This window comes from Taudactylus pleione, unplaced genomic scaffold (genome assembly GCF_031769625.1).
Source record: "Taudactylus pleione unplaced genomic scaffold, aTauple2 ptg000212l, whole genome shotgun sequence".
Lineage (NCBI taxonomy): Eukaryota > Metazoa > Chordata > Amphibia > Anura > Myobatrachidae > Taudactylus > Taudactylus pleione.
The window spans coordinates 8693215-8709722 of NW_028284614.1; the positions used below are offsets into that span (position 1 = coordinate 8693215).

The 16508-nt window shown below is 45.0% G+C and overlaps 1 protein-coding gene across 2 annotated transcripts in view; it reads right to left on the reverse strand.

The window, feature by feature from the left end:
* Positions 1 to 1457: 1457 nt before the first annotated feature.
* ARHGAP8 (Rho GTPase activating protein 8) overlaps positions 1458 to 16508 on the reverse strand; it is an 80997-nt gene continuing 65946 nt past the window's right edge. For both annotated transcript variants that reach the window (XM_088478302.1, XM_088478301.1), the window contains 4 exons: positions 14892 to 14969; positions 12213 to 12341; positions 9933 to 10036; positions 1458 to 3677 (listed from right to left, as the gene is read on the reverse strand). In XM_088478302.1, coding sequence (XP_088334428.1) covers positions 3480 to 3677; positions 9933 to 10036; positions 12213 to 12341; positions 14892 to 14969 — 509 coding nt within the window. In that variant the 3' untranslated portion in view covers positions 1458 to 3479. The remainder of the gene's footprint in view (positions 3678 to 9932; positions 10037 to 12212; positions 12342 to 14891; positions 14970 to 16508) is intronic.

Sequence of the window (16508 nt, forward strand, 5' to 3'; positions counted from 1 at the left end):
CTGCCCAAATCCCCATGATGCTAGGCACCTTCGAGCAGGGTCGGGCTGGGTAGGGGGGCATATACATGGAGTGTGTATCCGCTCACTCCATGTATAGGGCAGCCAGTCTGAGATGCAGGTAGATAAAGATGCTCTGGGAATTACGCATAATCAGAATGGCCAGGTAGCATCCTCTACCTGCCTTCCAGCCATACTTTAATCGCAGCTGCAGTGCAGATCAGGAACTGCACTGCGAGCTGGAGAAGAGAAGAGGGAGGAGGAGTCCGTAATCCTCACTTTACATCATTCTTTTTTTTATATTTAAACATTAATTTTGTTGACTGTACCAATACATCCAAAGGGTTAATTTTATTGACCGTTTAAATTTTTATACCCGTGAATGGGTGGGTAGGGGACCCAATGCTTTGCCCAGGGCCTACACTACTGTTAAGAAGGCCCTGCTTAACTAAAACACAGGAGCAGAGAAAACCCTTCCACGCAATAATACATATAAAAATATAGTATGCAATATATTACTGATCATTGCCACTTTTAATTTGACTTCTACATTTCCGAAATCTTGTCTGTTTCAGAATCCCTCACCCTATTGCATTTGTGCCTATACTCTACATAATGTTTACAAACCCAGCTACAATCTAATGAATTACATAGGTTATACTCGTATGTATTCATAGCATACATGTATTAAAAAAATAAAATTAATTAAAAAAAAAAAAAAAAACATTTTGAGTAGCAAGTTTACAGTATATATTTATCTGGATCTAAAATAGTCTTCAATTAAAATACAATTTTATTTAACTGGCAAATATATAGACACTGGAAACATACTTGACTTGCCAGCTCTGAGGGGCCTATTTATCAAGGACTTATACTTGACTTGCCAGCTCTGAGGGGCCTATTTATCAAGGACTTTTTCATGTAATTATGCAGAAACTACACTTTGTGTGTTAGCGCTATGTACTAACAGCCTAATGCAGGAGATGTCACGGCAATCTCCTGCAGAAGGCTAATTAGCGCTGCAGATCGCAGTCCCCATTATTTTCAATGGAGACTATAATCTGACCGCTATGTGGAGTAAACTGCTTTATACCTTACAATCCCTCTTCCACAGCCTCCTTCCGGATCCAGAATCTGCCACTGTGAGATATGCAGTGTCACATTCCCCCAGAGGTGTCTAGAAAATGCCAGGGATGCAACTTGCAGGGGCAGCGGTTATCACTACCACTGTCCCTGCGAGTTACAGTTAGTACACAGCAGGTATATTTTCATTCAAAATGAATACGTCCATTGCGATACTGACCGTTAATAATCTCGACAGAGCTGCAGTTATTAGTACATAGGCCCCCTAGTCTAAATGGGTATAAATACCGGCAGCTGTTGAACCTCCGGTTCAAATCGAGACTACAGATCCCGACTAGGGCTGGTAAGTACCCTAACCCTCCCCTCTTCCCCCTAAACCTCCTTTAGTGGTGCCTAACCCTAAGACTCCCGGGGTGGTGCCTAACCCTCCCATCCCGCATCCTAAAGCTAGCCCTCCTGGGGGGTGCCTAACCCTAACCTCCCCCCCAGTCGCACCTAACCTAATCCCCATCCCCCTAGCCTAACCCTCCCAGGGGGTATCTAACTCTAAGCTCCCCCTCCGTGGCTAAGACACCCGGACTTACCACGATCGGTCTATTAACTACATCCCCCCTAGTCATTAGTGCTCCTGACTGAAAGCAATTTCTGAATTCTAGAATATGCTTAAAGTGGCCTATAGTGAATGCTTGTATGTTTCATTAAGTGTTTGCCTTAATATCTATGTTCTCCATTTGATTTGGTCACACTTACTGTACGTTATTACATTTTCCTTTGTAGAGGTGTGGAATTATTCAAACAGGATTTTGAAATAAATTGCATAAAAATTAATTTAAGTGAATGGTGCAGGTTTTTTTTATATTTAAATTAGCTAATATTTCATACGTGTTATGGTTTTTTTTGCACCTTTTCAGTATTTTTTTTTTTTATAGATGAAGTGCAGTACAGCGTTTAGCCTGTAGATGTCGCCAGTGCAATTGCTGTTCCGAAAAAAGCAGATTTGTAACGCCTTCCACTTGAATGGAATAATTGGACAACCCTAGACCATAGGTTGTAGAAATTGTAATACTTTGTGTACATTTTGTATAATTTGGAATCCTACAAAGTAATATGGCACGGCATGAGGAAAACACCTCGGGCCTCACTGAGAGTTTGGTGTATTTTGTAAAATGTGGCTTAACAGTGTTAGTACTAGTAGTAAATGCGTTACGCTATTTGTACACAATATAATGTCATAAAGTATATACACTAGACAAAATAGTGTCACAACAATGTTATTAATAAATGCAAGAGTCAAATTCCTAATAATAAAATGTAATAAAATACAAAAACACCCCCACAGCCACCATTTACCGCTTTTATAGCTCACACGGGGGATTTATTTTTTTTTCCGCAGCAGCAGTCCAAGTGGAAATGGCGCATAAATAATACGAATAAATAGTTGCGACTTGATAGAATATAACCGTGATGCTACTGAATAAAGTACAGGAGGGGTCAATACGATAGCAACCAATCAAAAAATTGACTAGACAGTCATGACAATTAAATCATCAATACAAAAGCAAACAACCGGAATTGACTAGGCAGAGCTGACGGTTAGATCATCGAGTATCTTTAAACCAGCCCTCTTCTGTGGTAGATCTGAAGAGGTTTCATGGGGTATAATTAGATGTTTCATGGGGTATATTTACTAAAAAGTGGGTTTGACTGCTGAATTTAAAATGGCAATAACAAAAAATGCAGAACAAGCTAATGCCGCCAAGTAACATTTGGTAGCACCTGTAGAGGGTGTGCTACACTTACAATACTCAAATAAAGCTTTAAATTCAAAGATGCCCACAAAACTACATATGCGCGACATTGTGGTACATGAGCAGTATATCCGTGACCCAAAAATTGACATATGACCAACTTTAAAATAAATGAAGCTCTTACTTTGAACTCCACCTGCCATTGATTTTTAGTCATGGAGTTCTAACAATATTTCTAAGGGGGTCCCTATAAATAGCTTAACACCACCCAAAAACCCATCATAACATCCACAAAAGCCACGCCCAAGCCACACCTCGAAAACAAGAAGCCCCTCCTCTATAATGCATAGCTCCGCCTCATTTCGACTACAGAATTCTGAACTGTCCTTTAAACCGGCTGCCGGGGGGAGGGGGGTAAACAAATCACTGTGTGGATATTTGTTAGCGGAATTTTTTTCTTTAAATAAAACATCTTCATTAAAAAAACAACAACTTTGTAACATGATATCAAATATAAATATGCAATCTGTGACCTGTCTGAGTGCAAATTTCTGTAACAATTTTACAAGAAAAAAATAAGAGTAGCGGAATATGTTGATCGATGTCTCATTTGCCCCAAAAACTGTATTAAAAAAAAATCTGCGATGCCGTTCAGGGCAGCGTCTCCCCAGGGACCGTCCTGGTGTTGAAGATTGTTGAATAGTATTCGATGAGCAGCTCGGTAAACATATTCACCGGCACCAGCGCGTTTAGCGAAGGAGTTCCTTCTCGAGGCCACGCTAAATTCAATCCGAATACACAGGCCAGGTTTGACGCTGTCATTTTGTTGTTAATGTTTTCCTGAGATACCTGTCAATAAAAAAAAATTAATTTTAGTCCAACCTGTTAGAATACTAAGTGAAGGTCGCTGAGACCGGGAACCTCTTCAAAGCAATGTTTTAGCAAAAAAGTGTTTTGCTTTTTCTTAATTGCAAACACAACTTCTGATAAAATAAGCCTTATGTTACACATATTCCTGACTGTAAGGCAGGACGGACTGGGGCTGTAATTCAGGTCCCGGAAACCCTTACCGTGTGCACAAAAAAGAGGCATGGCGATGCCTCACTGTTCACCCCCTGTCTCTCTGCATGCCTAGCAGCATAGCAGGAGGCAGATCTGTTCAGCCAGGCTTTTGGGCGGCCGGACCAGCCCATCTGGCGTTTGCCAGAAGTGCCAGGTGGCCAGTCTGGCCCGGCCACAAGGCCACCTCACAAGCTATAGTACTGCATTGTGGAAGCATTATCATACATCAGTAAGACTGACAGGACAGCTCTTGGAGAAGATGGGTGCCTACCAGGTATGCAGTCGGGAAGCCGGCGGACCTAATCCCGACAGCCGGCTTCCCGACTGTCATATCCTGGCAAGGGTCTAAAGACAGGCGTCGATATGCCGATTCCGCCTACCACGACAGTTAGGGTAAGGCACCAGGAGGGAGGGTTAGGGTGAAGATTTGGGCTATATAAAAAAAATAAAATTGTGTCGACCATTTTCATGTCGTCCTTTTGTCCATGTCGACCATTTGTCCCTGTCGTCCTTCTTACATGTCGACCTTTAGTGTGTCAACCTTTTGTCCCTGTCGATCTATTGGCTGTTTAACATCTGGTGTCTATCTAGACATTGTCGACCTTTACACTGTCCTTACCGGAAAAGATAAAGGGGGTGTGATAGAAATGGGGACCATGCTCCTGCCACTCTAACTCCATCTACTATATGCTGCTCTGCCGAGGGACCCTAAAAATACATATGGGGGATCCTCAAGGAGAAGCACTACTGGCCACAGAGTGCCGTGCCTTAAGGGAAGTGGAAATCCTCTAAGAACAGCAGCAGTAACTGCGGATCAGGCTGTATGTGACAGGGGCAGTGACATGATGTGAGGAGGGGAATGGAGGCAGCAGGAAGCCACAGACTGAGAGTTATATAGTGGGAGCAGCAGGATCCCCAGCAGCACAGAGTATATCAGGAGATGAGTGATGTGTCAGTGAGGACAGGGCTGCATGTGACAGGGGCAGTGACATGATGTGAGGGGAATGGAGGCAGCAGGAAGCCACAGACTGAGAGTTATATATAGTAGAAGGATCAGAGTTCCCCAGCAGCACAGAGTCTATCAGGAGAAATGTGATGTAATAGTGAGGACCAGTGCAGGCGCAGGGCTCTCTGCTGCCCCTGAAACACATGAATTCATGGTGAAGTGGCGGGACCCCCAGCACCAGGAAGCACAGCACAGCCCAGAGCATCCTGTGGGCGCTTCGGGCAGCTCTGCTACTGGCTGCAGGGTGCCGTTCCAGGTGGTGCACACACTAATGTAATATTCTGCGCACGTCTATGATTACTGACCTATAGAGAAAGATCACAGCTGGGGAGAGGGGCACAGTGAATCAAACAAAATGCTGTCCCCCATGCGAGCGAGATTCTAAAGCATCCAGCATACCATCATTGGACTTGGTTACAGGTCCATATTGAAAAAAACGACCATTTAGCCAAAATTTGTTTATTTTTATAAATTCAATTCTTCTGTTTTGTAGTAAGAGAGACCTATTATCTGCGAGGGGAATTAGTATATAATTGTGGAGTTATCTATTTATTTTGCTTTTGCATAATAGATTCTATCTTAATAATGCAGTTCCACCCGCGCAATTACAAAACTAATGACTTTAATGTGTCACATGGGGAATTGCTAATATCATTGTTCTAATTGAGTAATCAGATTTATGCACACATTCAAGATACACATTTTTGTCAAACAGAATTATGTTCTTGCAGCCCATCCAGACACGTCCTTCAATCTAGCTAGCTGCTGATGGTGGCAGGCGTGGAGCGCGACGCTATGGATTTAATGGGAGCCCGGGCGTTAATGTACTCTCTTCTGTCCATAACGCAATGCTCCGATGGCTAATTACTGGGAAACATTATGTAGGACCTCCGCACACCTCATTACCGCCTCAAGTACCTGGCTTCTCAGCAAGTGCAGAGAGATGATGCATCAGATGTCAGTTACAGAGCAGGGTCCGCACGGCTGGTAGGAAAAGGCTGGTTCATCAAACAGCAATGAGCGACACAAGCCTTTCCCTAAGAGTGTCCGTCAGGGTTAAGGAAGCCAGGAGAAGATTAATTGCAACTGCACAGATTTATTTCTTTTTTAATTTCAATTAAAAAAAATTCTGATTAATTATCTCTTATTGTATACAGTTCTCGCATTTTTTTCTCCATACAATGCATTATGGTGCTGCCTAAAAAAAAATTGCAACCTAATTTATTTGTTTATTTAATTTTTATTTTTTTTTAAAACATTTTAATTTTTCAGTAAAATAAAAGTTAATCCATTGCTGGGAGTTGTACGGGATGCCGGCGATCAAAATCCAACTGCCAGGCTCCCGGCAGGGTTAGGATACTGACACCTGTCGGTAGGTATCCAAACTCTTCTCCTACCACTAACGTAACTCTCCCTCCCCAATGCCTAAACCTAACCTCCCCTTCCCCGCACCCTAAACCTTACCCTCTTCCTAGTGCCTAACCCCCTAACTCTTCCCCTAACCTCACTACTTACCTTCGGGATACCGGCGCCGAGATTCTGACAGGTGCCGGTATCCTAAGCACCGGCATCTTGACTGTATCCTGTTCTAATGGGGTCTGATATATTAGTTCAAAATTCATCACAGCGACGTTCCTCATGTCGACATAGTCGTTATGTCGACACTGACCCATGTGGACACCGATTAAATGTCCATGTTGGCATGTGTGGTGTTGACATTTTAATCGTGCCATGGCAAGATAAATGTGGACATTGTGGTGTCGATATTGCCACCGTCAACAATCTGACCGCACCCCGTTCTAATGCACTCTTAGCTCTATTTTTCAGCGCATAGGTCCAGATTTCTCAGCGAGTGATAGTCTTGTTATCCCTCATTACTCATCTTAAACATTGCTCCAACCAATCACCTGCTAACTGTCATGTGTTTGAAAAATGACAGGAGCTGATTGGTTGAAGCACCGTTTAAGATTAGTAACGAGTGATAACATGAATATTATTCGTTGCTAAATCTGGGCCATAGTTACTAGTAACAGCTAAAATCATGTAATTTGGACCTTTATGTAACTATGTATGCAATCCAAAACCCGAGATTAGTTCTTTTCTAAATCCGAGTCCCGAATTTACAGCAGACCCGAGCCGGGACTCTGGCCCACCCGGAACCCCAAAAGTGATCCAAGCCGGGACTCTATTCAACTTGGAACCCCAAAAGTGATCCAAGCTGGGACTCGATTCAACTTGGAACCCCAAAAGTGATCCAAGCTGGGACTCTATTCAACTTGAAACCCCAAAAGTGATCCAAGCTGGGACTCTATTCAACTTGAAACCCCAAAAGTGATCCAAGCTGGGACTCTATTCAACTTGGAACCCCAAAGTTTGGGTGTGTTTGTAGGGAAAACCGAACTGCACATCTCTAGTCATAATACCCAAAGTTGTTGTAGGCAGTGGGGAGGAGAATATGGTATAAGTAAGTTAAGTGAAAGCACATGAGGGAAGAGGGCCCTGCTCGTGAATGCTTACATTCTAAAGGGGAGGAGCAGACAAAAGGGGGTGACACAGATGGGGTAGACAGTGACCAAGGAGCATGGGGCATTTGGTTAGGATGAGAGCTGGAAGGCTATGATGAAGTAGTGGGTCTCAAGAGCCCGTTTGAAGTTTTGTAGAGAGGTGGAGAGACTGATAGAGAGGGAAATAGTTCCAGAGGAAAGGAGCAGCATGGGCAAAGTCTTAGAGGCGAGACTGGGAGGAAGCAGGGGCATTTCTAGAGAGGAGGGGGCCCGTGTGCAGTCTCCGATATGGGCCCCCTGCTCTCTGTCCGGCGGCCGGCAGCGCACTGAGCTGTGCGCGGCCAGTGCCGGAGTTATACACTCTGGGCACTAGAGTGCGTCCAGAGTCTATAGCGTATGCCAGGTCACTGGGAAAATGGATGCGGCGGCCACTTTCCCTGTACTGCGCATGCGCAAACGACGAGAAAATGGCTACGGCGCCCATTTTCCAGTCGTTTTAACGTCGCCGGACCCCCCCCACCGACGTGGGACTCCGGAAAGGTAAGTAATACTATGGGTACAGAGTGTGAGGGGTATGCAGTCGGGAAGCCGGCGGACGTAATTCCGACGGCCGGCTTCCAGGCTGCTTTATCCCGGCAAGGGTTAAATGACAGGCGTCTAAATCTAGACGCCTGTCATTTTACAGACACCCGGAGACCGCCGCCCGGCATCCCGACCGAAGTGATGCCGGGCGCCGCTGCGGACAGCCGCGGGGGGTTGGGTTAGGTTTAGGGCTCCCGGGGGGGGGACTTAGGGTTAGGCACCCTCCCCGGGAGGTTAGGGTTAGGCTAGGGGAAGGGAGGGTTAGGGTTAGGCACCCCAAGGGGAGACTTAGGGTTAGGCGGCGGGGAAAGGGGGGTTAGGTTTAGGCACTGGGGGGAAGGTTAGGGTTAGGCACCCCTAAGGAGGGTTAGAGGGGGGAGATTAGGTTAGTAAATACTTACCTGGGGACGATCGGGATTTTCACTCATGTCGGGCAGCCACTGTCGGGATTTGAATTCTGTGAGGTGCGGGGCCCCCCTGGACCCAGGGGACCGTGTGCCCCGCACACCTTGCACCCATTATAGATACGCCTCTGGGAGGAAGTAATCAATTGAGTGGAGAAGCGGCGTGTATTTGTTGAGTGAAGTTCGCGGGCAGGAGTGTAAAGGGAGATAGGGTCTGAAATGTAAATTAGAGAGGGCTTAGAAAGTAAGTTTAAGGAGTTTAAATTGGATTCTGAAGAGGAAGGGGAGCCAGTGTCGGGGCTTGTAGGAGAGGGGAGGCAGGTGTAGAACGTTTGGAGAGAGGGCAGTGTCACGTAGACCAAGGGAGTGAAGGATTTGCAGGAGGAATGGGTGGTCCACAGTGTCAAAAGCAGCAGTTGTCAAGGAACAGAGAGTGGTGGCCCTTGGATTTGGCAGCAAGGAGGTCACTGCTGACTTTAGTGAGGGCAGTTTCTGTGGAGTAGAGAAGACAAAAGCCAGACTCAAATTGGCCAATCAGGGAGTGGGAGGAAAGAAAGGCAGTGAGGCAGTTGGAGAGAATTTCCTCAAGGGGTTTGGAAACAAAGGGGAGGAGAGAGATGGGGCAGTTATTAGAGAACGTATCAGGGACGGGTGGGGTTTTAAGAATGGGGCAGACAAGAAAAGGGCAGGCTTGGACTGGCCCACAGGGGTACAGGGGAAATCCCTGGTGGGCCCCACTGCCTGAGGGCCCCACCTCCTCCTCCAATGTCAGGTTTCAGGCAGTGCACTTGAATTATGCATTGTTACTCTATTACAGAGTCAGTTACCTGGTAGAGCAGGAGCATGGATAAACAGACCATATACTGTAGTATCCATGTTGCCTGCTGGCTATGTCCTCTATAATGGTTAACCAAGCATCTGAGGTGGCTGGCCACTCCCCACTGGAGGCTGGCCACACCCTTTAAGCATGGGCCCCTACCACTGGCTTTCCCTGGTGGGCCCTTCATGCCCCAGTCCAACACTGGACAAGGGCATGCTTGAATGCTGAGGGGACAGTTCCTTATGAGAGGGAAAGATAGATTTTTTCTTTCGACCGAGCTGACACCTCTATACTACCTATTTAGTGGGACCCCACAAGTGTAGTCCAATCCGCAGAGTACACCAAAGCATGTTGGCTTCGATCCTTTTAGGCATCAACATACTAATATAATGACGGGTTACAGTGCTTGTGCCAATAGCATCCTTGCTGATACTTCCATAGGTTCCTACGCCTGTCACCTGAAGGTAGCGCTATGATGTGATGGGGGCTACAGCTGATATACTGTGGCCTTAATGGAAGATCTGACATACTGTAGATGAGTTTCCCTAACAGCAACTATGATTTCATCAGGGGTCCCACAGGGCAAGAGAGAATGGGTATCCAGAGAGGGTGCATCCATCAAACAGCTACTAATAAGAAGGATAAAGCTAATAAAAAAACCTTAAAAAGATCCGTTGTCATCACTTTAACCAAACTTGCAACAAATTAGAATCTTGTGCAACTTACCATGTTTAGGAAGCACATGAGATATTTGAGGACGGCGTAGTTATGTTCCGGGAGACGATGTACGATTTGTTTGCAGCTGTTTACACGTAGAATGCTTTCCACATCTGCAACAACATTACGGAAGTTACATAATACCAAAGGAATCCGTTTAAAAAAAAAAAAAAAATTCTTATTGAGAAAACAAATGCTCCATTCCAACTCTACTGCTTAGTATTTCTATGGCAACTATCTAGGTTATTCTGTCCTGTTACTGTATCTTTTCTCCCGTTGTTCAAGTTTAATGTGTATGGTATAAAAAAATTGACATTCAGAATGTCAACACCAGATTGTTAACCATGTGTTTTGCTATTCTGTTGTGAACAAATCCCTTACCACATCCTAACCCATAGGTTCCTAAATTGGGTGCCACGGCCCGCAGGGCACTTGCAGGGTTTCCCACGGGTTGGTGGTCCTGGACCAAGTCAAATTATTTATGGCTATGTGATAGGCAAAACCAGGGCTGATGTCAATCATATAATATATGGACAAACAGAGCCCAACGCGGGCCATCACCACATAACTGAAGCTAAGGAACAACTGCTGTTTCTCTAGGGCACAGCAATTCAAGAAAGTTTTGGAACCACTGCTCTAACCCTAAAATCATCTGTCAAGATCCAGAATGCCGACATTCCCAAAATATACAGTATAAAGTGTCTCCACTGAGTTTCCTCTCAGTCTCCTGTGAGGCCATTATGGTTATGGATGGATGTCTATAGACTGTCCATATGGATTGTCCGCAGCACCTGATAAGTTTCCCAGTACATTAACGCCTATTGGCACAGGATGTTTACATTTCCTGCCACATCCATAACTTTTGCCCCGAAATCTGTCTTCACCCTCAGAAGTCAGTGGTTCTACAGTACATTCATGGGGGTCTATTCACTAAGTGGAGGGACATAAAGTACCAACCAATCAGCTCCTAACTGTCATTTTCCAAACACAGCCTGTAACATGGCAGTTAGGAACTGATTGGTTGGTACTTTATTTCTCTCTCCTTTACCTCTCTCCAAGGCTTAGTGAATAAACCCAGTGTGGCATATCCCATCCCCCAGTTTATGGACCCACCATTAGTGAGGGGGGAGGCACACAGTCCAGTTCTCTCTATGGAGAATAAGATATATACAGTTGTGTCTGCTGAAATCTGGCATGCGCCATGGCAACAAGTGACAAACCAAGTACATGAGCCCATTCCTCATCTGTAAAGGCTCATACACACTAGACGATATGCTCCATGAGCGATATCGTCTAGTGTTTGGCCTTGAACTCCCGGGCTGTCCCAGCCAAACGATAATAGCATACGCATTGAAAGATATCGTTAAGCGACGGCCTCCAGCCACATCCCCGAACTTGCAGAATCTGACAATATCGTCAGCTTGGCCTGCAAGTTCAGGCGATGGAAGATATCGTTATCGATTCGCAAGAGTGGGCATCGTTTACGATATCTTGCATACGCACTGGACAATCTGAACGCCATGAATGATGACTCTATAGTTATCGTCCATATCGTTCACTTTTATCGTCTAGTGTGTATGCCCCTTTAGGGTACCCAAATCTGCCTCCCATTTAGATCTCAATATCAGCAAACTACCAATACCCATGGCTGAGATTAAGGAGGAATGAAGATATATAAGTTTTGGAAGGGATAATATACATCACTGTACACATAAGTGTCTCCGGCCGTGGCAGGAATGCTGTGCCCCCCACCGTGCACGCAAAGCATGTCTAAGCTGTAGAGAACGATAAAACATAGATTTTGGGGGAGCAGAATCAGTGCTGATCTGCACGAAGGAACACAAGGTACCTGTACGATATATATGGCCCAGAGTAGATACCCCAGACGACAGCCAAAGAGAACCTCGGTCCAAATGAATCAATCCAGCAAAGGACCTATTCTCCCAGAACGATGAACAAGGACCATGGCACATTTTTTAACTTTCCCATATGGCATTACAAAGAAACAAATGTGAAGAAAAAAAAATATTACCCCCCCAAAAAAATACTGGGGGCTGCCAAGAAAATTTTAAAAATCATCTTTTTTTTTTTTTTTCAAATTTTACGAATGTCCCTATTATTAAAGATCAGATTAATTTAGATTTAAAAAATAAAAAATCAATTGGAAAAGCAGCTGTAAAGCGTAGCAGGTGAACGGGGTCATATTTGGCTGGAGATCTGTAAACAGAGCCTCCTCCTGTTGTATGGTAGCAAGGCTTCCCCGATTCACACCACGTAGACGTAACTCACTGGTGATTTCCAGGATAGGCCGGTAAGAGTCATAGGTCAGCAGGGGTTCCGGGAGTTCACGCAGAAAGGTCTTCAGGATGCTGGCAGGTACGTGTATATCTCCGTATTCAGCCAGATTGACTGGTTTTCCTGCAGATGGACAGGGATATATTGATTGGTTAAGCTCATTAATATTTAGCTGTTTAACGTGCATTGCAACTCCTGACTAGCAATTAGGTCTTGGAATATGAAAGTAATTCAAGCAGTGAAATAACAGACTCAAGAGTCACAGAGCAAGGCATGACGGTGTTACTGCTATACTTCATGGACTTGGGGCCTGATTCAGAGCCGGTCGCTTATTTGCGGTCGTTCGTTCAAAAAAAAGGGGTGGCTATTCAAATGAACCGTTCGCTCTTTGCGGTCTGTTCACGCCTCTAGGTCTGAACGAGCGAACAAAACTTGGTCGTTTTTTGGGAAACTACGCCCCCTGGCCGCTCGCATCCTACGTCATGTCCGCTATTTATTAGATTAATCGAGTACATTGACCAGCGTATGAACTGCTCGCTATTCTTGGGGTTGGTTTTTGCTACCACAATTTTGCGAGCAGTTCTGGCTATAAAATAACCCAGTGACGTGGTCAATGACGCTGCTGTTTTAATTATGCACACCCATAAAACGCCCGTTTTGACCTTTAAGCACGCCTGCGATCGGATCTCCACTCCCCGTTTTCAAGCACCTTCCCCTGTTACCACCCACATACGCCTCTTTCTGTCACTCAAATTATCAGGCATTCGCTATTTTGCGATCACATGAATTTCGGCCGCACTGACTGGTTCGCGCATGCGTATAACGATCCGTACGCATGCGCAGTTGGGCAAACATCGCTCGGAGCAAACGAGCGGCTCTGATTCAGGCCCTTGGTGTTTAATGTGTACTTAGAATTGAGAAATTAGGTTTCCACTGGGAGCGTTGGTTTCCTCCCACTCTCCAAAAAACATACTGGTAGACTAACTGCTGACTAGAATGCACCCTGGTGTATGTACAGTAGTATGCGTGAGTGTGTTTGTGTGTCAGGGACTTTAGGCTGTAAGCTGGGACTGATGTGAATGACAAAAAGTCCCCGTACAGCTCAGTATAGTTGGTGGAGCTATATAAATAAAATAAAAATAATTATAAATGTGTTATTTTTCATCCGGAACCGGTCGATGATGATGTAATGTTCTGGGCCAAAATGTATTTTCCCTGAGACAAGTTTTATTTCAAAGCTGTGTCCAGAATCCAATTCAAATTACTTAGGGGTCTATGTACTAAGCAGTGATAAGTGACAGAGTGAAAAGTGATAAGAAAGTGATAAGGTGCCAGCCAATCAGCTCCCAACTGTAATTTTTCAAACAGAGCTTGTGAGATGACAGATGGAAGCTGATTGGCTGGCACTTACCACAGACTTATCACTTTTCACTCTGTCACTTATCACTGCTTAGTACATAGACCCCTTAATCTTATCTACAAAGCCCTTAACAACATCATCACCCCTTCATTCACATCACATCTCATTTAAATAAATCTCCCTCTCACCAGCTTAGATCGAGCCCTGCCCCCTCTGATAGTCACCTCTCACCATCTCCTACAAGACTTCTCCCGTGGCGCTGCCCATTTATGTCCTTACCACACCCGATCAGACTCTCAGACCATTAAGCAACCTCTGAAAACTCCTCAATTTTATTAGAGCTAACCCTTTTCCAGGGCCGTAGCTGGTCATTAGGGCGCACTGACGTTACGAGGGGGTGGGGACGTTGCCACCATAGGGAGAAGCAGAGTGCCCGGGAGATCCTTAGGAAAAAGCACTGTGCTACCTTATATATGATGGCGATAAAAATAGTATTCATCCCTTTAGGGTATGTGTATATTTATTGTAGTGGTCAACTTAAAATCCTTTGTAATGTTTAATAATTAAAAAAAAAAAATAAAGTTTTTTTAAACAAACAAGATTGTTTATAGACCTAGAAACATACATTGATGCTGGAAACCATGGGCTAGGTATAACTGTGCATGGTATGAGATATTAACATGGTTCCCCCCATGAAACGGCCAGTGACAAGGACATAAAATATAATTACTAGTGGCCGCTAATAATCTCAGCGGTCATGACATGTCACCCGTCATTACAGAGACTGGTGTCAGCACACAGGACACTATGGGGTCTATTTACTAAGCAGTGTTAGGAGAAGTGAAAAGTGATAAGGTGCCAGCCAATCAGCTCCTAACTGTCATCTCACAGACTGTGTTTGAAAAATGACAGTTGGGAGCTGATTGGCTGGCACCTTATCACTTTTCACTCTGTCTCCTAACACTGCTTAGTAAATAGACCCCTATATTCTCCCACAATACCTATACTCCATGTTGTCCGCACAGGTACATGTAACCCTGGGAAACAATTATCACAGACACTGACCTGTTCCACCATGGAACATAACTGGTGATTTCTCTCCTCTATGAATCTCCCCCGTCATACAGCACACAGTAAATCCCTGCTGTTATCTCCCCAGAGGCCACAATACATCCACCGCTAACCTGACATCTAGATTACAAATGGCTTTATGATTAACTAATTAAATGAGCGGGCGCTACAGCTGCAAATAGATTCAGTAGCAATGGGATGCCTCGCTCCGGTGAGCGCAGATTGCTTTGTGGACCACTGACCGAGGTTATACAGCTTCTGGATGCCTTTAATGATGTGCACAGCCACCGATCTTCGGAAGAGACCCTCTGCCCGCAACCCTGGGAGGAAAGAGAGATTGGCGCAGTTACCTCGGGTAAGCAAAGTTAGATGGCCTGTAAGATTAATGTTATAATACACAGGTTCATATACGTATAACCTCCAGTAACTAATAGCATTCTGCGCCATGAGTTGTGATGTCTTCATTCATTAGTCGATGAGTTCTGATGTCATCACTTCAGTGCTCATCAGGAAAATGTGTATTATATAAGGAACAAAGCAGCTCCCTACTGTAAACTATAGGAGGCATTCAAAGTGGCGAACAAAATAATGCTGGTGTACACCCGGTACTAAGAACAATGATAGTCAAAATAATCCTGATAAATAGAATGAACATGGCGTATAAGTGAGGTTCTTAGTACATGTTTGGCCATCCACCACGTTGAGGTGAACCCCCATTATATGGGTCCCTAACACATGATGTAGATTTACGACTTACCTATCATAGTGCCCATTTCTAATATGTAGACAGCAATGTAGGAACCTGGGCTGATTAAAAGCACCTAAAAGGGCAGATGGGTGGGGGGCAAATACCAAGCAGGAGGAGTCTCGGCCTTCAAGTGTACAATATATACACAAATATAGTGGAAAAGGGGAGGGGGCTTGGACTGCACACCTTAATTTTAAACATAATAAGATGTGCTACTATGCTGAGACTTGTAGTACAATGCAGGGAGAAAGAAATGCAAAAATTGTATTAAAAAGCAACTGGTGAGTTTCTCCAGGTTTGCTAAAAAGTCTGATTTACATAGTTCGGCCTTTTAATGTGTACTCGTCAACGTCACTCTAGATTGCAAGCTCTCCGGAATAGGCCCAGAAAAGGGGGAGCAAGAGCATTGGATAGGGGGGATGAGGCGTGGTTAAGCCCCATCAAGGAGCAAATCCCTCTGGTGTATGCACAACATGGAGGTGAGCTTGCGCTGTCGCAGAAGGCCCCGCTGGGTCATTTCTATCCACTCCTCCCCCTCTCGGCGCCTGTGCGTATGGGCACAAATGTTATATTTTATTGTGCTTATTCTCTAGAGTCATTTAGGCAAATTTTGCCTACGCCTGTAAAACAGCCCCTATGTGCCCTACACTGCTCCAATCCCTGACACGCGTGCAACACAAGTGCCATCACACTACGGGCCGGATCCATAGATGGACTTAGCGCTTAATGTTGTCACAGTTGAGCAATTATCGGCAATCTGAGCACGTGTCTAAGTAGCACTAAGTACCACTGCACATGCATCAAGGTACATTACCGTATTCACTCGCCGCGCCTATATATGATCACTGTGATTGACAGCCAGGGAGCATTTGGGGGAGGTAACGAGGACTGGGGTAATGAACGCAGGCATGTCGTGAATGTTTTGGGGGGTTTCACATGCTGCGACTCTGATCCCGTATGCAAGAAATATGGCTCCGACGTCTCAGCTCCCAGGGCCATTCTGCGAGGCCATAGACCCACTCAGGACTGCGACAATGGAATCATCTGCGACCGTTGATGCGACTATGTGCGCAGGTGCTGTGAAATGATACGCAGGTGCTTGGTGGCATCT